General features: G+C 43.9%; 1 protein-coding gene across 3 annotated transcripts in view; it reads left to right on the top strand.

The window, feature by feature from the left end:
• The window catches only part of adgrg6 (adhesion G protein-coupled receptor G6), a 196,172-nt gene that overhangs the window by 63,220 nt on the left and 110,658 nt on the right, over positions 1-22,294 (top strand). For 2 of the 3 annotated variants that reach the window (XM_080744042.1, XM_080744044.1), the window contains exons 3-7: positions 4,761-5,108; positions 9,630-9,769; positions 10,483-10,795; positions 11,414-11,587; positions 18,192-18,239. In XM_080744042.1, the coding sequence (XP_080600168.1) occupies positions 4,761-5,108; positions 9,630-9,769; positions 10,483-10,795; positions 11,414-11,587; positions 18,192-18,239 (1,023 nt within the window). The remainder of the gene's footprint in view (positions 1-4,760; positions 5,109-9,629; positions 9,770-10,482; positions 10,796-11,413; positions 11,588-18,191; positions 18,240-22,294) is intronic. The other variant, XM_080744043.1, reaches the window with a different exon arrangement.

Here is a 22,294-nt window from a genome sequence, read left to right as displayed (position 1 = left end):
CAGTTATGGCATGGAAAGGAGGCATTTGCATTTCTTTAGTAAAAACTGCAGTCACTGCAGAGAGGGCACTTTTTTAAAGACGGATAAAAGGGCAGGGGCTCGAGCCCCCTTTGATGTCTATGTGTGCACATGTCTGCCATGCAGTGACCCGGGATGCCCCCCCCCCGTTCTGCTCGCATCCCCCTGGTGGCCTGGCTGTGACAGCCTGGTGGGCCTCAGTGCGGAGAGAGAAGGCTTTAAGACTCCCGCTCCCCCAGGGTCCAGATGGGAGGATAAGGAGGAACGTGAGGTTTCTGTTGCCAGAAACTGGAGATGTGGCTTTTAGAAGGGCTTTGGGAAGAAGGAAGAAGAAGTGGGCCTCGCTCGCACAAAACCCGAGCACGCAAGCATGCAAGCACTCGCGCGCACACACACGCACGCACGCACGCACACACAAACACATACGCGCACACACGCACACACAGTCACAGGCAGACAGAGGCGTGCTGTGTGTGTGTGCACAGAGGCGTATACGTGCCGTGTGCAGCCGTGGTGCATGTCCGCACACATGTAAAGGAAAGTGCGTGTGCATGTGCGTGTGTTTTGTTGCTGCATCGTGCACACAAGAAATTAGTTTAAATGCACACAGAAGAACGAAAATGCACTGATACAACCATGTGTAAATATGGACATCATGCATAGGCCTACCTTACCTTATGCTCACACATAGACACACGGACAGACACACACATTTTTCTGAGTGTGTGTGTGTGTGTGTGTGTGTGTGTGCGTGTGTGTGTGTGTGTGTGTGTGTGTGTGTGTGTGTGTCTGTTGACGTGTGTTTGTTTGTACATACTGTATGCATTTGTTGAAAATGCTCAAGTTTTTGTTCGAGCTGAGAGTATATGCATGGATCTATAGCCTATAAATCCCCTTTCCTGTGTGCATGTGCGTGCCTGTGTGCAACCCTGCTAGAAGAGAGGAGAGAGGAATAGTATACAGAGAGAGAGAGAGAGAGAGAGAGAGAGAGAGAGAGAGAGAGAGAGAGAGAGAGAGAGAGAGAGAGAGAGTGCTACAGTAGTATGGTGAATGAATGCAGTGTTTTTTCTCCATTAGCGCAGAGTGAAGTGCAGTTCATTCTGCCTGTGATCAGCTGTCCAAAGGCTTTCTGAAATTTCATGCTGACAACTTTAATGGTGACACAAGGTTTAGCACTGATAATCCACACACACAGACATGCACTGCACGCACACACACACACACACACACACACACACACACACACACACACACACACACACACACACACTGCTATTTTCAAAAGAATTTGAAATTTGAAATGGGGCATTCTGCATACTAAGAACTTTTACTTTTAGTACTTAAAGTATATTTTTGACGCCAATACTTTGGTAAATTTTGAATCCCGGAGTTTTACTTGTAACAGAGTATTTCTACATTGCAGTATTGATACTTGAAAACAATGTGAGTACTTTTTCCACCACAGTTTTCTATCACACCCAACACATAACGTGCAAAGAAAACCAACGCTGCAGTGGCGTTTCAGTGAAGCGCTCTCTCCGGCGCTATGGGAGTCAACAGTGGGCTGACTGTGTGGTTTTGGCCATGATGCTTTGAGATCAACAGAGGCCATTGTTGCCCCGAGAGGAATAATCAACCGCCATACTTTCCACTTCCACGGCTCAAATATATTCTCTTTATTATATCGGGTTTTCTTTTTTTTAAATTATTATTATTATTGTGAATTTTGGCAAGAGAGGGAGACACTGACAGCGGCCGTGCAATCAAAATCGAAATTTGATTGATATTATTGTTGTTGTTGTCTTTTGTTTTCTAGTTAGTACAGGATGTGGGTTGGACCTTTTCAGTCTCTTCCACAATTACTTAACTTTAATTTATTTGTTTTTTTTTTGTGAACCCATTGACGTTAAATAATCTATCACTAGTGAGAGAACTTGAGTATTTATGCTGCTTTGTTAGCGCCTGCCTGGCACCTTCCTGTTTTAATACATTTCAATGTTGACAAATTTCCAGTCGTAGTGCAGAACTGGGACGAGGGACAGTGTTTTGCCCTCTCTCTCTCGCTCTCTCGCTCTCTCTCTCTCTCTCTCTCTCTCTCTCTCTCTCTCTCTCTCTCTCTCTCTCTCTCTCTCTCTGTTCTGTTTTGGCTGAACTATGCAGCGGTTCCACATTCGGCTCACATAAGAATCGAGTGCGCTGCCGGGCTGCCAGCGCGCGCCAAAACTGCAATTTGTAACACAACTCTGTTACACAGTGCGTCGTTGTTGTCTATTTAAAGAGGTGGTGCCATAGTTTTGTACTCTGTTTTTCACGTGTCTAGGAGGTTGAAAGTACTTCATTAGACCCCCTGGTGTGGTTTTTATGAGCAATTATGTATTCTCTTGGTATTTGTTTGTTTTCTCTTGGAGGCTGCCACCGTGTGGTCAAAAGTGTCAGTTAAAAAACACACATACTTATTTCATCACAGAATCAACTCCTCCCCTAATTACCTTTCACCCAACACTGTGGGGTGTGGCTAACTTCAGCTGGGTCACCACCCGCCATGACATCCATGCATACTTAATGAACTGGGGGTGTGGCCACATAAAAACCCAATTTTAACTCTTTCTGTATACTTTTTTGGAAAAAAATCTTCCTCTTAGTATAATCATAATACTGTACATGATAATCATGTTTTAGAGGGGGGAAGAATCATGGCACCACCTCTTTAAACGTAATAAAGAAGCAAGTCTTATAGGCCTCATACGGCAGCAGAGATGCTGTGTAACTGGACTTGGAACTCCTCAGATCGTTTTTTTCTCTCGAATAGATCTGAAGGAGTTCCGTTCCATTATAGTGTTGTCTTTTAGTGTCTTTACTGTTGTAATAATGTATGCTTGCTTCTTTGATCGTTTAACCATAGGCCTGTCATAATAATAGGAGAGACTTTCGGTGAAAACAGACAAACATTCGGCTAAAAACAACAGATCTCTACAAGCTTGAGCTGCTGTTTTCGCTGAAGAGATATGATATAGTCACGGGCAAAATGAGGGGGCCAAGTACAGACACCTGGACAACAAATGATACAGGGTTTAAGTGATTAAGATCCGAGGCCGATTCTACAGAAACCTTGTATCTCCGTATTTTAACTTTTTTTTGTAAATCAATGCCCTGCTTGATCACACTACAGCATCACACAAAAGAATCAAAAGTTGCGGATCCACAAGCTCGCGACACATCTGCTACTTTTGATGCTTTGGAATCTGAATCCTGAAAAGTAAGGGTTTTCGAGATGTAAGGTTTCCAGACGATAATGTTAGCTTACGTCTAAAATTACACCGATGCTTTCCCGGCTTTAACAGGTTAATTAAAACTGTTGGCACTTTTGTTCATTTTGCCTTCTTGCACAAGTTCCTAGGATTCAGGGACGTGCAGAGAATGTTATAGAGGCTGTTATATGAAATTTCGAAAAGAGCCTTTTGGTGAAAATATTGAAAAGAGCGACGCGTTGTGAGCTTGGAGGTCGGCTATTTTCGGTGCGTGATATCACACTGAACTAAGCATAATCAAGTCAATACTTGAGATGCGGCCTAACTGCATGAATTTCTAGACAGAGAGGGCAAGTCTCTCAACATAAGATGCTGCATTTAAGTTCAGGAGAGTTTGGACCAGACAATTCTCTTGAATGCTGCCTTCAGGTATTGCATGGAAAGAGGGCATTTGCATTTCTTTCACCATAGTAAAAACTCCATTCATGGTCTAGAGAGGGCACTTTTTACAGACAGATAAAAGGGCAGGGGCTCAAGCCCCCCTGTGTGCACGTGCCTGCTCAGATTGTGTCCTTTTATGTCTCCTCGGTGGCCGACAGTAAATCTCCTTTGTCTCTGGTGTGTGACTTGTCTGCTTGACTCCTACGTTCTTGAATCCTTACCTCCCTAACGGTGTGCGATGTCTTCCTCCCTCCTCCCCTCAATCTCCTGCCTGTGGTCTCGCCTCGCCGCATGCTGTCTTGTCCTTATGTCCTCCTCGTCCGCCCCCGAATATCATGTTACGTCTTCCTTGTCTACTCGTGTCTGTCCTCGTCTCCGATGTGCCTTGAACCTCCTCTTGAACATGTGACCTTTTCCACTTGTCTCCTATTTCCTAGGTGATAAAGTGCAGTGGTTCTCAAAACGGTTTCAGAAAGTATCCCCAGATTGATATTTGGCCGCGGTCCCCCGTTTGATAAGATGCTGTCCCAGGGACCTCCCCAAATCAGAGAGAAGATTTGTCAAGATTTGCCAAAAAAAAAGAAAAAGCAAACCTGCAAGATCACAGCGTATCACACGTTGAGAGCTTTTAGATCTACTATTTTCGAAGAGTCCCACCCCAAAAATAATTGGGCTCAAGTGTTTAAACTCTTCCTCTTACGTATTTGCTGGGGACCCCCCTTTAACCCCTTCAAGGACCCCTGGGAAGGTTTGAGAACCAGTGATGTACAAGTAGCAGAACTTGTCATTAGACCCCTCATCGTTTTAAGTGGGCTCTTTCCTCCTATAGTACCGGGCCTGTATGTCTGTATGCCCTTAATCTCCTCATTCCCAAATCGCCTCTTTGTGTCGACCGATGCTGATCCTTGTTCTCCGAACTCTACCCTTCAGAGCTCTCTCTTTTACGTCCTCTTCTCCGAAACAATCTTCTTGTCTCCTCTCTCTCTCTCTCTCTCTCTCTCTATAGTTCCTAAGTTGTTTAAGTATTATTATTGCTACCTCCTCCTCCTCCAGCTCTGGCCTGCACCCCGGCCAGTTGCAACGTGGTGCTGACAGCGTCTGCGGGCGACATCGAGTCGCCCTGCTACCCGCAGGACTACCCCAAGTCGCAGGCCTGCAAGTGGACCCTCCAGGCGCCCGCCGGCTTCATCATCCAGCTCTCCTTCCTGGACTTCGAGCTGGAGGAGGCGCTGGGCTGCATCTACGACCGCGCCGTGGTCAACACGGGCAACGCCGACGTCAAGTTCTGCGGCCTGACGGCGCACGGCCTCACGCTCAACTCCACCGGCAACGTGCTGGAGCTCTCCTTTCACTCCGACTTCAGCGTGCAGAAGAGAGGGTTCAAAGTTAGCTTCCACCACGGTTTGTGCTTGTGTGTTCGTCACGGCTTGGGAGTGTCGAAATGTGTCGTTTGTTGCACGGTCCTGTTTTCGTTTTGTTTCGTTGTGCTTGTGTGTTTTTGATTGATTGAAGGATTTATTAGAAGTTTTGCATAGGAAGAGGTACAGTTTCATGACAGTACAGTTCACTGATATAAGGTCAGCTAAAAGGAAAATCAGGTAAGGGAAGGCTTATTTACGTTGAGATCCTTCTCTTTAACTCATATAACATTACATGACAGACCTATAGAACACAGTACTATGCAGTAGATATCATCAGGGGGAAAAAAACACTTTTAAACTGTGTTGTATGTACGTGTGTGTATGCGTGTTGAGGGATTCTGCATCAGTCAGTGATTGATCAAGAATCAGGAAGGTTTTATTGGTGAACGCTCATACAGGGTACAAGAAGCAACATGCAATCTTGTGAGCTATCTACTGTGCTACAACAATATTGACAATAGTAATAAAAAAAGAAAAGCTGTGTGTGTGTGCGCGCGCGTGTGCGTGCCTGTGTGCCTGCCTGCATGTGTGTGTGTGTGTGTGTTTATACTAGAGGCAGCAAGTAGTCACAGTAGTAGCCACATGACATTTTAATGACAAGTGTCTGTGTCACTTTAGAAATGTGCAGATATACCCTAGTTTTACTCATGTATATTTTGAATTCCGGACTTTTACTTGTAACAGTATTTTTAGATTGCAGTAGATACAGTAAGTAAACATGTTGAGTACTTTTTCCAACTGCTTGTGTCAGCAAGACCAAGCAGTATCCATAACAATAACAGCTATCTTGACCCTTATAACACGATCAGATCACATCGTAAGGCAAGAGATGAACTGCATTGTAAGGCAAGAGTGAAGGTTAGATAAAGGCAAACATAATAACAACAACACAACGTGTAATTCTACCACAATGTTATCGGTGTGTTTCTTTAATCTGTCCTGAAGGGAGAGTTTATTCGCTCACAACAGCTCTACACTACAATCCATTTATAGTGGCTTGCGTCATGGTGTGTGTGTGTGTGTGTGCACGTGTGTGTGTGTGTGTGTGTGTGTGTGTGTGCGTGTGTGTGTGTGTGTGTGTGTGTGTGTGTGTGTGTGTGTGAGTGCGTGCGTGCGCATGTTTGTGTTCATTGCTATGTTTGCTTATTATTGTTACACACACACACGCTGTGGCGCTGACCGCAGAAGACACACACTAACATTTCACACTTACCTAAGACTACGTGCATGCACACACACACACACACACACACACACACACACACACACACACACACACACACTCTCTGAGAGATGGCTGCGGACCCACTGCATTGTAAAACGTATCGCTGTAGCTGCAATAAAACGTATTGAGGCTATTAATCAAAATATAGGGCTGCTTCTATGATGTAAAAATTCCTGCGCGTCATTAAGGCATATCACTGGGCCACGGCCACACATGCACGCGTGCACGCACGCAACACACACACAAACACACTCTCACACAAAAATCCTGTTAATTTATCCAGTTGTAACTGCACATACAAATGGAACCAAATGGACACGCCCCAAGTCCATTTGGTTCCGGTTTCATGCATGTTGTGTTAAAATGAACAAACGATTTGAAAAGCTTACGCCGTACCCTAGGTGTGTGAACACAGGTGGATCAACATCGCAATCGCAGCACACACGGTAGTGTGTATCAAAGGACGGCCTGCCAGCTCCGCCAGCTGTGCGTGCGTGCGTGGGTGCGTGCGTGGGTGCGTGCGTGGGTGCGTGCGTGGGTGCGTGCGTGGGTGCGTGCGTGGGTGCGTGCGTGGGTGCGTGCGTGGGTGCGTGCGTGGGTGCGTGCGTGCGTGCGTGCGTGGGTGCGTGCGCGAGCGAGCGAGCGAGCGTCTTAGCACAGACAAACATGCATACATGTGTGAGGGGTGTTTTTCCATGGCAAACTGGCTGTCACTGTGACGCTCAGAGCCAACAGTAACATGGAGGCAGGTCTGTGCTGAACAGCTCTGCTGGGAACACACTCAGGACACGGCCCTCTTTACCTTAAACTAGATGAACCTACCGTCAATTACTCAGTTATTATTTATGTGAAAGTCCTATGACGTCTATGAAATCTGACATCCTACATACAATCCCTTTTATACCCATATGGAGATCCCTGTCTGTAGAACCAGCCACACATATATGGGCTGTCTTGGCCATCTGCCTTGGCCATAAGGATTCTGTTAGTGTGGTATGTGGCCGATGTGGCCTCCATATATGGGCATTCCCATCTGAAGTCCTGTTAGGTATGGGCTTAATATTAATGACATCAGGGATCTCCACATAAGGGCATAAAAGGGATTATGTTAGTGTGGTTCCCCTGACATCTCGGTGATGTCAGAGGTTGATGTCAGAGTGTCAAATGTTAGACCACGTGACACAGAGACGTTAAGCGGAGACAAGATGTGACGGGTTTCAAACTACACTCCGACCTACGGTCACAATGATTAACCTATCGCCAAACACAAAGAACTTTAGTAACTATGATTAACCTACCGTCAAATACAAAGAACTTTAGTAACTATGATTAACCGACCGTCAAATACAAAGAACTTTAGTAACTATGATTAACCGAGCGTCAAATACAAATAACTTTAGTAACTATGATTAACCGACCGTCAAATACAAATAACTTTAGTAAGTATGATTAACCTACTGTCAAATACAAAGAACTTTAGAAACTATGATTAGCCTACCGTCAAATACAAAGAACTTTAGCATACAGTATAACTACGACTAAGCTACAATCAAAGAGGAGGAACTTTACCACAACTAAGATTAACCGTCAAAGATTATAAACATCTACCACAAGTACCACTAAACTTCGGTCAAAGAGAAAAAACGTTACCGTAACTAACTATGACTAACCATCAAATACAAAGAGCTTAAGCATAACTAGGGCTAACTTACTGCCAAAGGGACAACGTCACCACACCACACTAACCCTACCGTCAAAGACGTATCATTTGCACTGATTATTCCATTCCACATTTTATTTGATCTATTTCCTGTCTGTTTACATCTAAACAGGCATGACTTTTGACTGATTAAAACTTGAGATATTTTTCGTTGAATTCATAGGAATAGGACTGCGCACGCCCGCAGATGAAGGCAAGAGGATGAGCGTTTTGTGTCGCACAACATTGCAAACATTCTTGTACTAATTGTGTAGCCTCGTAACTCAAACTCCGAGGAGACAGTTTACTAGGCTACTAATTGTGTGGTCATATTCTGAGCTCTGGTGTAGTGTGTATGTGTTGTGTTGTGTTGTGTTGTGTTGTGTTGTGTTGTGTTGTGTTGTGTTGTGTGTGTTGCCACGATCTCATTCAAAATGAAAGGTCTGTCGCAATACGGCAAGGAGAGACAGCTGTTTATGACTTGGAACGGGTTGATGGACTCATTTTGATGCGCTATAACTCTGACAGTCAAACCCTCAGTGTTAAATGAACTGAGGATGTTACTGTGCGTCTTCAAGCGAGAGGTCTAACTGCTGAATTATGTGTTGTGTTGTGAAGGACCTTGTCGAAATGTAATTTGCTTCTGTTCACATTCTGTTCAAGCCTTTGGACCCCCGTCCCTGGGGGACCCCCAGATGTAAAAAATGACCAAATGTGCAAAAATGACCAAATGACCACCCCAACGGGGCTGCTCACGGGGAATTCCCGGGGACCACCGACTCCTGGTGCCCCAGAACGGATGCAAAAGTGGTGGCGCCCCCAGTGGAGGACCCCCTGCCACTGCAGCGCACATAAAATGCCATAACTCGGGCTAGGAGCGTCCGGGGCCGGTACCTATTCGTCCGCCAAGGCAACGCGGAGACCCCACCCCTCATTTCTCACATGGCCCTATTCTAGCGCCACCTTCAGGCCGATTTTTAAAACAAATTTTTGGACACTGCTCCTACAGTTTTGGCCCTAAAATCACGAATATCACTACACAGCATGTCTACACTCATGTCATCAACATGGATCAGGAAGATTTGGGCAAAACACATTTTTGCCCTATTTGTGGAGATAAGCCACCTACGGTCGCTTATCTCCCGATTAGGGAGTCTTACTGGTTATACACACATAACGAGCTGGGAACATAAGTTCAGGGACAATAGTAGCTAAATGTGCCATTAAAAGATTAGACATTTCTTTTGAATATCAATGAAATGAAGTTGATGTGTTTTTTAGTTTTTAAGTTCAGCTGTTGTATAATCGCAATATTACACTCGGGGGTGTTGGTTGTGTGATTATTGTAACTTCTGCCCGGCAACGCAGGCAATAATCACAATAACCAACACCCTCTTGTATAATAATTGCAATAATTGCTTAATTACGTTAAGCGTGAAATTAACACTTAGGATTTTTACTGCACATTTTTCCTTCTTCCTCATCTTCTTCTCTTGCTCTTTATTCTGCTTTCCATCTCTCTCTTTCCTTCCTTCCCTCCCTCCTTCCTTCCTTCCTTCCTCTCCTCTCTCCTATAGTTGCCGTGGCGTTGAGGAACCAGAAGGTGGCGATAACGGGAGGAAACGGAAAGGTCACCAAGGTGGCCGGTTCCGTGTCCATCCCCACGCTCAGCCACCTGACGGTGTGCTTTGAACTGTCTCGCTCCAACCAGAAAGAGGTGTGTCACGCACGCACACACATATACGCTAGGGATGGGACAATATGACAATTTCATGTGACGATTATAAAGAAATCGCGATTTATGATATTATCACGATAATGAAAATATCCCCAACAACCTTTATCCTGAGGAGGAAAAAAATGCCGATCTACAAGCTCACAACACGTCGAAACGCAACGTGTTGTGAGCTTGTAGATCGGCTATTTTTTGGCAAAGAGATTTGGTGGAGTGAAAAAAGACTGTATCAAGTACGTTATTTCCAGATCCGTTTTACCAATTATAGAGGGTTCAAGTGGTACCAGATATGCAGCTTGGCAAATGAAAGGTGAATTGATCCCAGTGCATGACAGAGGACAATTTCACGATGAATGTGAATCTCTATAATACGATTTTTGCAAGTGTTTATTTTTTATTTTTTACGATAAACGATAAATAACCCATCCCTACTATACACTCACACACACACATGCACGCACGCACGTGGAATCGAGAACAGTATGTTACTGTATATCAGTATGTTGTTATACCAAAACTTTATAAACCAAGGTTATTCTCCTCAAAAAAATTACCGACAGGGCCCTTAGCCAATGAGGAGCATCCATGTGAGCCCACACTGTTTCGTAGGAACAGTATTTCTATATAATCTGTAGACAAGTTGTAACAACAAAAACAAAGAAATCTTTGCATCTTTTTTTCTCCCTGCCTGGCAGAAAGAGCACGTGTTCACGTATGCTCGCGGCGCCGCGGCCAGTGACGACGACGACGACGAGGAAGACAGCGGCGTGGCGCTGCGCTTCGGTAAGAACACGGGCGGCATGGAGCTGGTGGTGGAGGACCAGGCCTGCTCCCTGGAGTCCCTCATCACGGCCGCAGACATCACCTCCACCATGAGGCCCGTCTGCCTCACCTGGACCGCCTCGGGGGGCCGCGTGGCGCTCTACTTCAATGGGAACTACCGTGCCAAAGCCTGCCCCGCCACCGCTGGGCGCTCCGTGACCAGCGGAGGGCAGTTCAGACTGGGAGGTAAAACAACGTTGTTGTGACTGCTTTATACTAGTGGTTCTCAACCTTTTCAGTCCGCGACCCCCAAAATAATGATATTTAAACTGGGGACCCCCCACCCTGACGAGCACTAAGAGTTGATAGTCGGGGGCCTTAGGGTTTTTTCGTGCTAATCAGTCTAAAAGCGCCAGATTTTGCACAGATGTAACCCAGGGCATGCTCTAATGATTTAGCTAGGGCGCCCGAGTCGGCGACCTTCGGGGTCGCCACATCGGCCAAATCAAGTTGGGCTCCCATTGACTTTCTACACTATACTATAGGAGGGGGAAAAATCTGCTTTAAGTAGCCCCTAGTTAGACCCCTCACATGCTACTTAACACACATTTTTCCTCCTGTAGTATAGTAGAAAGTCGATAGGAGCCCAACTTGATTTGGCCGCTGTGGCGACCCCGAAGGTCGCCGACTCGGGCGCCCTAGCTAAATCATTAGAGCATGCCCTGGGCTACATCTGTGCAAAATTTGTGGCATAAAAATTTTAAGAAAAAAAAAAGTCATCATAGCTTAGTTTTCATTTAGTTCTCGTCAGTGAAAACATAGTTTTCAAGTCGACAATAATGACCACTCTCTCTGGCCTCCCAGGTCAGAGCAGCTTGGACGGGGCCATGTACAACTTCCGCCTGTGGGACTACACCATGACCAACCAGCAGCTGGCCGCGCTGACGTGCGACGGGGCGGGGAGCGTCATCGACTGGGACATCAGCTACTGGGACATCCCGTCCTCCCTGGCCCAGACCGACTCCACACTCAGCTGCAGTGAGTACCATAATGTGTGCTGTGCACCCCACGGACCAGACCATCCAAGCTGCGTTGGCCCACAGTGCACACACACATGGCGCACAGTAAAATCACGGGGGTTGAACCTGGTTCCATTTGTACGCTCTCGAGATACGTAGTTGCGGAGATGCGGACCATTCATACTCCAGTTTTAGGTGTAGTTTTCTAAAGTCTGAACACGTCGGGATCATCGAGAGTCGGGGTCAATCCTTAACACGTTGCAAGCCGCGGCAGAACCCTCTGAACAGAGGTAGCGCCGAAGAAATAAGCCATTTATTTACAAACATGTTTTAAAAAAACAAAGCCCACATGATAACAACACGTAATGGAGTGCTCGATACAGCGTACATATTCATCCTGCAGAGGTCGGCGATCTTACTTTGGCGAGGCGGAGGGGAGATCAATTCCATTCGTTTACGTGCGGCGAAGCAGGGAAAGGAGCGATAGAGAAGCGGCGCCCGAACGTGATTGAAACCGCGATCCACGAACAGAGACAAAGAGTAGCCATCTTGTGTGTCCTTCTTGTCGACTTTCAACACTGGGGAGAGTTCATGGCCACTCCTGGCCAGCCATCCATCCAGAATGTGAGTCAACGGCGTGGCCTGCTGGATATTACGAGTATCACACCCAGCACCAGAAAATGACTGTGAGAGCATATTAACCGTTTCAGATAGCTCCAAAAAGACACAGAGAAGAATTTCCGATGTTTTTTTTTTTTATTATTATCATTTATATCAAAAGTCCGGGAATAGACGTGTGGCTGATGGGACCCAGTAGGAAGTCCGAGGGAGTACGACCAGGCTTAGAAGGTGTTAAAGGAGTAGTTCACCCCCAAAATGACTTTTTTTCTATTGATTAGTCACGCCATGGAGAGTAGAGTTCAATAATATTTTTTGGTTTTTGTCACATTCCTAAGACAAAAATTTGATTCGAGTAAATTTACCCCCATTGATTCCGGATGGGGACCCGTTTCGAAACGGGTCCCCATCCGGAACGAATGGGGGTAAATTTATTGTTATCACATTTTTGTCTTAGGAATGTGACAAAAACCAAAAAATATTATTGAACTCTACTCTCCATGGCATGAGTTAATCAATAGAAAAAAAGTCATTTTGGGGGTGAACTACTCCTTTAAGGACATCACCTAAAAGTATGATGGCCTCCACTTGTTACCACTCTTTAGGTGATAAGGTTATCACCTAAAAGGTGAGTTGCTGCTCACCTAAAATTGGTTCAGTTTCACTGGTGTTCTAGGTTCAAGTTCCAGGATCAGTCATTGGTTCCCATCTTCTTCTGGATCAGGGCCCACTTGAACATCTCCAAACTACCACAGCCCACCCACTGTGACTGCTCAACAAAGTGCTCAGAGTGGTGGGCCGGCCGTGTTCATTTTCTTTTGAAACACCAATCGAGTGTGTTCTGGCCAACTAGCTAATGAAACTAGCATACCATAATTTAAGATCACATGTATACTTTTTCAAGGGTTTAAAGAAAATACCATCAAATACTGTATATATACTGTATACTGTATATACAGTATATAATTATAGTCTCTGTCGGGTGGAAACCTCATACAGTAAACTTTTACTTTTCAGGAATCAAATTCAAAGGAATCAACAGTAGCAGATCTTCGATCTTGTAGATCTACTTTTTCTTCTTTTGTGTGACGGACGCTATTGTATGATCAAGTTGTAGGGCCTTGATTTACGAGAAAACTAGTTCAAACAACACAAGGTTAAGAGGTTTCTGCCCAACAACAACGAGATAGGCCTATATCTTTTTGTTTATTAATCATCATCAATCTTAGTGTTTTTTGCCAATTATTTGGGGACCAACTTGGCAATATCCTCATAGCAGCCCGTTCTAAAACAGTGTTCAATGTGACCGTGAAGCTCTATTGTATAAAAGCGGGTTCGACTGTATGAAATTTCAGATTGTTCTCGTACTGTAGGTTACATACGGGCTTTAAGACTCTATCCACAGGCCACACACATAAACCAGTGGTCAGCACACTTTGACTGGTGACCACAGTGGGGTTTTTAATGTTAAAGGCCCCACCACTGTGTGTGTGTGTGTGTGTGTGTGTGTGTGTGTGTGTGTGTGTGTGTGTGTGTGTGTGTGTGTGTGTGTGTGTGTGTGTGTGTGTGTGTGTGTGTGTGTGTGTGTGTGTGTCTGTGTGTGTCTGTGTCTGTGTCTGTGTGGGAAAAAACTGACCGATGGAGCATTAGACAGGAGAGCGTGTGTGCGTGCGCGTAGTACATGCACTCATAACTACTGTACAGTAAAAAAAATACGGACTAATTGAAAATAGCAGAACTACAAGCTAACAACGCGTTGCGACGCATTTTTAGCTTGTGGATTTGTGTTTATGTTGCTAGTAATGTTACTTTTACTTCCTTATCACTTTAGATTTTGACCACTTTAACCATCATTTTGAACTTTAGCTACTCCAGTACATATAATTCTTGGGGGTCCTTGACATTGAAAAGGTTTGAGCACCACTGATATAGAAACATACGTTTTTTTTCAGAAAACCATTAGGATTTAGAAGACATTTTGGATAGGGTCCTCGAGTCTAAATGGGTTTAAAGTGCGTCCATGTGTGCATGTGAGTGAGTGTGATGGAGTGAAGTGGCTGTTATTTACCATGCGTGGGCAGCCACGGGAGGCCAGCCACAGCGGTTTCTGCCCTGCCAAAGTCTGTACCCTGTGTGTGTGTGTGTGTGTGTGTGTGTGTGTGTGTGTGTGTGTGTGTGTGTGTGAGTGTGAGTGTGTGTGTGCGCGCTCCTCCTCAGAGACCTTTGGTGGTTTCAAGAAATGCATGATTCTGCACTTAGGTTTCCTGGTCTTAACCGCACACACACACAGCACACAGTATAAGGCCTTGGATTGAGGAACACTCTTAGCTGAAATTCTATCTCCCTTGGGACCTGTAGAGTTTGGGCTGGCATAGCAATCCAGAGAGAGAGAGAGAGACAGAGAGAGAGAGAGAGAGAGAGAGAGAGGGAGATGCAGACAGACAGAGAGAGATGCAGATAGAGGCAGAGAGATACAATGATATACAGTAGGCTGACAGAGATACACAGAGAGAGAGAGAGAGAGAGAGAGAGAGAGAGAGAGAGAGAGAGAGAGAGAACAAACTCAGATTTACAATAAAATCAATGATATTTTGTCTGTTATGATGCATCACAAACCATTATTTCCGTTCTAGTCAGCCAAGCTCGATGAGCCGCAAAAGCAGTGCAATAAACTCAATCTGAAACTACAAGAAAGTACATTGACAACGGGGAGGAGGAACAAAGCAGCGATCGTCGTTGTCGGGTGGAAACCTTGTATGTCCAAAACCGTTCGTGTTGTATTCATCATTTTAAAAATGATTTAAACTAGTGAAAATAGCCGATCTACAAGCACGCAACGCCTCGCACCGTTGCGTGCTTGTAGATTGGCTATTTTCGCTATTGTGCGACAGTCTTGAATGATGAAGAAGGACCGTACTTTACGAAAAAACTTCCACATTTGAAACTTGGAGATACGAGGTTTCTGCGCGACAGCGACGATATACTGTAGATACACTGTAGGGCTGCTGACGCTGGGGGAGAAAGAAAGGAGACTCTGTGAGATCTGAGAGGCCGCTTGTTCCCACAGCCAACGTTCCTTATGCCGCCACACAAGGAAGCCCAGAGAACACAAAGACGACTCGCCACTCCGATCCAATCTACGCTCTCAACTTACACATTGTGTGTGTGTGTGTGTGTGTGTGTGTGTGTGTGTGTGTGTGTGTGTGTGTGTGTGTGTGTGTGTGTGTGTGTGTGTGTGTGTGTGTGTGTGTGTGTGTGTGTGTGTGTGTCAATCAAAGAGTCATTTCGTTAACAAATGGATTCATGAACCACTTTCAACCTGCTGTTGGTTCTATTGTTGGGCACGTCATTATAGGCGGACATTTTCGACTTGCAAATGAATGCGATTTGTACAACAAAGTCTAAATTAGGTTTGAGTGGTTAACGATGAGGAACAAATCGGGGTCTTTGTCGGTGAGTTGAAACTCGTTCTGAAGGCCTGTCCATAGTACCGGTATCTCAGAATAGTTCGGTGAGTTGCAAATTTCCGAAGTCTCATTCGGTCTAATGTTTTTCAGAAGTCGCGAGTGATGTAATTTTTTAGTCGAATCGGACCTTTTGACTGAAAAGTTCGGATTTGGTCAAATTATGGACAGGCCTCGAGGGAGACCCCAAAAAGGATTGTTTCAAGCGCTTTTTATTGAACGACTGACTTTTTTTAAGCGTTTACATAATTAATTTCACTTTGTGCTCTTATTACCGGTCCGTATTAACGGAACGTCATATCTGTTTACCCACTTAGTTTATGTTTTCCACTAAGCCACAGCTTAATTTCCTCCTAGGCAAACGGACTTTTTTAAATTTATTTATTTATTTTCATTTAGTTTGAAACCACCAGCTTCAATAAAGCGAAGAAGTGGGCAAAATAAATAAAAAATAAATAACAAAGATTTGCTCTGCATGGCGTTTTAAGTGCAAGTGTAGTCCTGTTTGTTTCTATATATATACTGTAGCTCCGTAACGTTTGGTTAATGGACTCTTTTCACAGCCGTGTCATAACAGAGTAAACACAGCTGCAGCTAATAAAATTAATAGTGGGTGCATTTGATATAGTTGTACCAGTCAAAGCAAGCTTTGACTGTACTGTTGACTATTTTGTCAGTGCCAGGGGCGTCACAAGGGGGGGGAAAGTGGGATTGAGTTACTAGGGTCCAGGGTGGAGGGGCCTTAATTATTTTATACTTTAACTATTGAAAAATAGCAAATCTACAAGCTTGTAGATCTGCTATTTTTGAAAAGTCGTGAAAATGTGTGCAAATCTTTGAATATATGTATTTTTTAAGCAAACATGTGTAACTCAAATTTTGCTTCTGGGGTGTCCCTGAAACTAAATATTTTGAGATGGGGGTCCATGGCCAAATAATTTTGGGGGTCCTTCACATGAAAAGGTTTGAGCACCACTGACATAGAAACATAGGTTTTTCCAAAAACCTTAGAAGGATTTGAAATATTCAAAGACACAAATGTTCCTGATTTTTCAAAAATAGCAGATCTACAAGCTCACAGCGCGGCACTCGGTGCCGCGCTGTGAGCTTGTATATCTGCTATTTTTCAATAGTTAAAGCACCCAGGGACCAGAATTTGGTGCGACACCCCTGACAGTACTATTTTGTCAGTGCTTTCTCTTTTTCGACGTACGTAAATCAAACCCTGCTCATATCAACGGTCTTTAGCCTGCTATGACAAGTCTTGGGAAAAAATACTCCCTTTTTATTCAATGTAATATTAATATTTATGCTCACCATAAGTGTTTAATTAACGGCACATTAAAATATGGTGTGCTTGCTACGCACATTAACCATTATATTATTCTGCTCGACAGGAGTTTGCTGGCCTGCCTTCTGCTTGTTGCAGCATTTTTGGTTTTAATAACTTCAAACGGCAGTGATTCCCAAACTTTTTCATGTCATGACAGGGACCCCAAAAAATGATATGTATTTGGCCGCGGACCCCCGTCTTCAAAAGTATTTTGTGCCTGCATGGGACCACCCAAAGGCAGATATTTGCTTTAAAATGATATATATTCAAAGATTTGCACACATTGTGAAGTTTTTGGAATAGACAGAGTATAAAATATGGTTAAAGTGGTTAAAATGATTGTGACGCTATATTAGCTAATTTTGCTGGGGACCCCCTGGTGACCCCCCAAGGACCCCTGGGGGTCCCCGGACCCCACTTTAGAACCACTGCTTTACAGAATACTTTGTTACGCAGGCTCCTCCTCAGTTATATTTACTTGGCCTCTCCCTTTTTTCTCCTCTACACCAAATCTCTTTGTCAAAAAAATCCAATCTTCAAGGCTTTATGAGCTTGTAGATTAGCTATTTTTGGACAAATGTTTGCCTACTATGACATGCCCAGAATAGGGGCACTACTTGGGTTCAATGTGGTTAATCGGATTTTGAGGGATTTTAATAATGGATTCCATGGATTGATCTATTTTATTTGTATAGAGTTTTGTCATCAATAACATTTTCTTGTGAAATATAAAATATATTTTTTTGCATCTTTAGGGTTCTGTCACAACTTAAACCAAATAAAACGTCTTGCATTGCAGTGATTTTATATTTTGTATCGTACAGTATGTAAGTATGAGGGTTGTGTGAGCCTGAAAAGATAAAAAAAACGCTGTTGGTAATAATGCTTAATTAACACACGTTCCCATGTGTCTACAATTAACCGACAGCTTAACTCAATTATCGCTCGTCTGTACAACAGTACTGTTGAACTGCTTGAACTAATATTGACATGGTGCACTCCGTTATTAATTAATTGATGGCTTAATTGAGTCGTTAACACATGTACAGTTTGTAATGAGAGCCTGTAAACCTTGTTGACACTTGTCATTGACTTTGATGAACCCATCCATGCTTATAATTGGCTGCTGCCCGTTGTTCATTAATTAAGTGCCTGATTGATTTGTTGCCCGATTTATGATGTCCACTAATCTCTCCTTCTCTTCACAGTCTGCTACCCTCATTGCATTCATTTAACTACTGCTGCGCCAACTAGTGGTGAGTGCTGCTAACAACGTGTGAGTATGCGAGCGTGTGTGTGCGCGTGCATGTGTGCGTGCAGTATGTATAATGTGCGTGAGTGTGCCTGTCTGTGTGTCTACTGTCTACTACTGTATATATGTATGTCTGCAGCGTAAGTATTCCCTTTTCTAATATAAGTATTTAACCTGCAACCACAGACCAACAGCAATTTCTTTCTTTCTTTCTTTCTTTCTTTCTTTCTTTCTTTCTTTCTTTCTTTCTTTCTTTCTTTCTGTCTTTCAACTAACCAGAGCTCACTAACAGTGAGCATTTAGTCAGCCTGTTTACATCAATACCTCAACATTCTCTACACGCCATTATGCTGAAGGCTATGCGTTAAACATAGGTTTAATGCAATGCATCGTAAAGAAGGTGTCGATGACAGATATTTAATAAAAAGAACTTTATGAGTGTTTGATCCATGAAAAAAATTATAAAACTGAGAAAATGAGCCAAGCGATAAATATTCAGATGGTCTGTGTGTTTTATGTAAGCCCTGCGGAGGTATGGGGAAGGCAGTGGGGTGAAGTAACTAAGTGCATTTACTTAAGTACTGTACTTAAGTACACCTTTGAGTTATTTGTACTTTAATTGATTGTAGTTCCAATTTCCAATTTGTTTGCTTCTACGTTTTGCATCTCGGATCCAAATATTGTACTTTTACGCCACTACATTTATTTGAAAACTTTTCTTGTTACTTTGTAGATTTTGATTATTATTACAAAACATACATCAACAACTTCAGCCGATCTACAAACTCACAATGCGTCGCATCGCGAGATTCGCGACGCATTGTGAGCTTGTAGATCGTCTGTTTTCAAAAGATTGTTATACATTTGAAAACTTGAAATGGGACATTCTGCACAATGAGTACTATTAAACTCTTGCTACTCTAAGTACATGTTCATACCAATACCTTTGTACTTTTACTCAAGTGCATTTTGAATTACGGACTTTTCTTGTAACATAGTACTTATACATTGTGGTATTAAAGTTGCTATATGTATTTTTCTCCTGACATAAGCAGGAAAAAGGCAATTGCTTATTTTAATTTTTTATCTTTATATTATATTCAGATGGCTAACCATGCTTCCTAAAGAAATGCTGTCTCTGTGACACTTCCTGGGGCCACAATCTGCCTCCAAAACTATTATTTTTTATCTGTGAGAAGTTCTGTCATTGGCATAGACAGATAGTCTGCCCAATAAGCGACCAATCAGGGTCGCCTTTTCGGATTGGTTAGACCTGTCTGTCAACCCTTTTAGCCCCGGGTCGGCTGGTTCATGCACCAATGAGCTGCTAGTGACAGAGCTTCTTACAGATAAAATAATAGTTTTGGAGGCAGACTGCGGCTCCTAGAAGCACCACAGAGACTAGATTTTTTTAGGGAGCATTGTTAGCCGCCTGAATATAATAAAATAAGAATAAATTGCCTTTTTCCTGCTTATGTCAGCAAAAAACTACATAATATAGCAACTTTAAAACAGTTGAGTACTTTCCCCCCACAACTGTCTGTGTGTTATGTAAGCCAGCAGTAGGAGGTATGGGAGGTATGGGGAAGGTTTAGGGCTGTTTTGGTTGATGGCTTCATAAAAGCGTGCTTTAAGGAACCCCTGCTGTACGAGACAGTCACAGACACACGCACCAGCGGTGGACAAAGTTTATCATTGCTGTCGGGCAGAAACTGCCTATCTCCAATCTCCAAATTCTAACTCTTTTTCGCATTTTCGTAATGCTGTGTTCAAACCTGGATATTTCAAGCGACACAACGCGCGATGGGGCGCGGCGCGAACGACACGAACGGGGAGACGCGAACGACACGAACGGGGAGACGCGAACGACGCGAACGGCCGCCCTGGTATCTTCGCTTCCCCCCGACTCCACCCATCGTGTCCTGTCCATCGTGTCCTGACAGCCAATCAGCGTTGATGTTGTCCGGATGTTTTGGTTGTTTGGTTTTGAGGCTCCCTTTTTTCCAGGTGTTTCGCCTTGATTCTGACGTCAAGTGACATAATTTTTTTCCAACGCTGACCTGCGCGACCAAAGTGAAGCGACAGACGCGACTAGAACAGAAGAAATGGCTTCAGGTTTGAACGCACCATAAAGCGCTTCGTTTCGAGCTTGTAGATCTGCTGCTTTTGCTGTTTTTTTTTATTTCCTGAAAAAGGTTTTTGGACATCAGCGGTCAGCCGACAGAAACGATATACTCAAGTAAATACTAAAATACATTTTGCATCGCATTTTGCATCGCATTTTGCATCGAACCGCGAGTACATGTAGTCAACTTCTTTGAAAGCATTAAAACTTTTATTTTGCACTCCCTCCTCAATTTAGTTTACTTAGGTACTGTGCACAGCAGGCACGCACACACACACACACACACACACACACACACACACACACACACACACACACACACACACACACACACACACGGTCATTATGAGCTCCAGGCCGCCAGCCAGACTATTCGATAGTCCTGTGACCTCAGGGGAACTGTTCTTTGAGTTTTGTTTTTTGAAAGTAGTTTTTCTCTTCATTTTTCATCGGTTTATCCTTCAGGTATACAGTAGGAGAGCATGGACAAACCAAGGGCAGAGAGAGAGGCGAGACAGGGAGAGTCTGATTGAATGTCTGGATTGAATTGAATGCCTCGATGTCTGGTTGAAAAACCTTGTACAGTGTGTCCAACGCTGTACCGACAGATCCAGCGTCGTTATTATTTATTCATACACGCTTATATTGTATTTTGATCCGCAAGCGGCGCAGAGTGAGGAGGTATATGCTCAAAAAGCAACGATGAGGGCATTCATTTGTTAATAATAATAATAAAAAACAAAACATAAAAGGGAATGGAATATGGAGATTCAAGGTTTCCACCTGACAGTGATGATATCGTTGTTGTCGGATGAAACCTTGTATGTCCAAAACCGTTTGTTTTAAAGAATGATTTTAAATAGTGGCTGATCTACAATCTACACAACGCCTCACAATGCTATTTTCACTTGTTCTGTGCGACAGTCTTGTACAAGTATGATGAAGCAGGGCTTTATTTTACAAAAAAACACGCAAATGTGAAACCTGGAGATACAAGGTTTTCTGCCCGACAGTAATGATATGATGTATTGTGTACACCAATATGTCTGAGCCACTAGGCACCACGGGCAGCCATATTGTGTCCACATTCACAAACCAGTGGCAGCTCAAATGTTCTCTCCCAATAACTCTGTTAGTGTCTGTCAATATCCCCTTTATGAACAATATGTCCTATTTCTTGACACTGGAGGACTGTGCTTTCTCATTTCTGAACAGCAGGCTCCACTCAAAGAAATTGATAGAGTCTATGACTGTACAGTACGTGCCTTTCCAACTCTTCAGACTTTCCTGATCTTTTCCAGATTTCCTTCCTGTAAATGCATGTTTTCCCCATCTGCATGGCATTTACATAGCAACACCTTGGCAAATGCCCTCCTTTCCCACTGACAATATTCTGACTTGCCAATGGCATGACTTGTGAAGTTCTCAAATGGCACATCATCTGTATGTCCATATGTCCATAATACTATCTTGACAAATGGTTTATTCCCCAGTTCATCATGCATGTTGCTAAGATATGGCAACATGACTGGTGTAATGTACGCGTGAAGGCGCATGCATTTAACATTGTTCCCCTGGTTCATACAGCTTAACCAGTAAGACTCCCTAATCGGGAGATAATCGACTGTCACTCTGTCAGGTCACATGTATGGTGGCGCCAAATGGGACAGATCCATGTTGATGACAGGACTCTAGACATACTGTGTACCACTTTGCGTGTTTGGGGGCAAAATCTGTAGAAGCAGTGTCCAAAAATGTGTTTTTCAAGAATCGACCTCATGCTAGAAGAGGGCCATGTGAGAAATGAGGGGTGGAGGTTGTGGTTTGGCAGCCAAGGAGTGCGTGTGCAAAGTTTGGCATGGATAGGGGCAACGGTGGTGGAGATATGAGAAGGGGAAAAGTGTGACGTGACGGACAGACAGACTGACAGACTG

This window comes from Nannobrachium achirus, assembly GCF_963921795.1.
Source record: "Nannobrachium achirus genome assembly, chromosome: 16".
In the NCBI taxonomy this organism is placed as follows: domain Eukaryota; kingdom Metazoa; phylum Chordata; class Actinopteri; order Myctophiformes; family Myctophidae; genus Nannobrachium; species Nannobrachium achirus.
The sequence above is the reverse complement of the archived record's forward strand: the minus strand, read 5'-3'. Positions and strand labels throughout refer to the sequence as shown.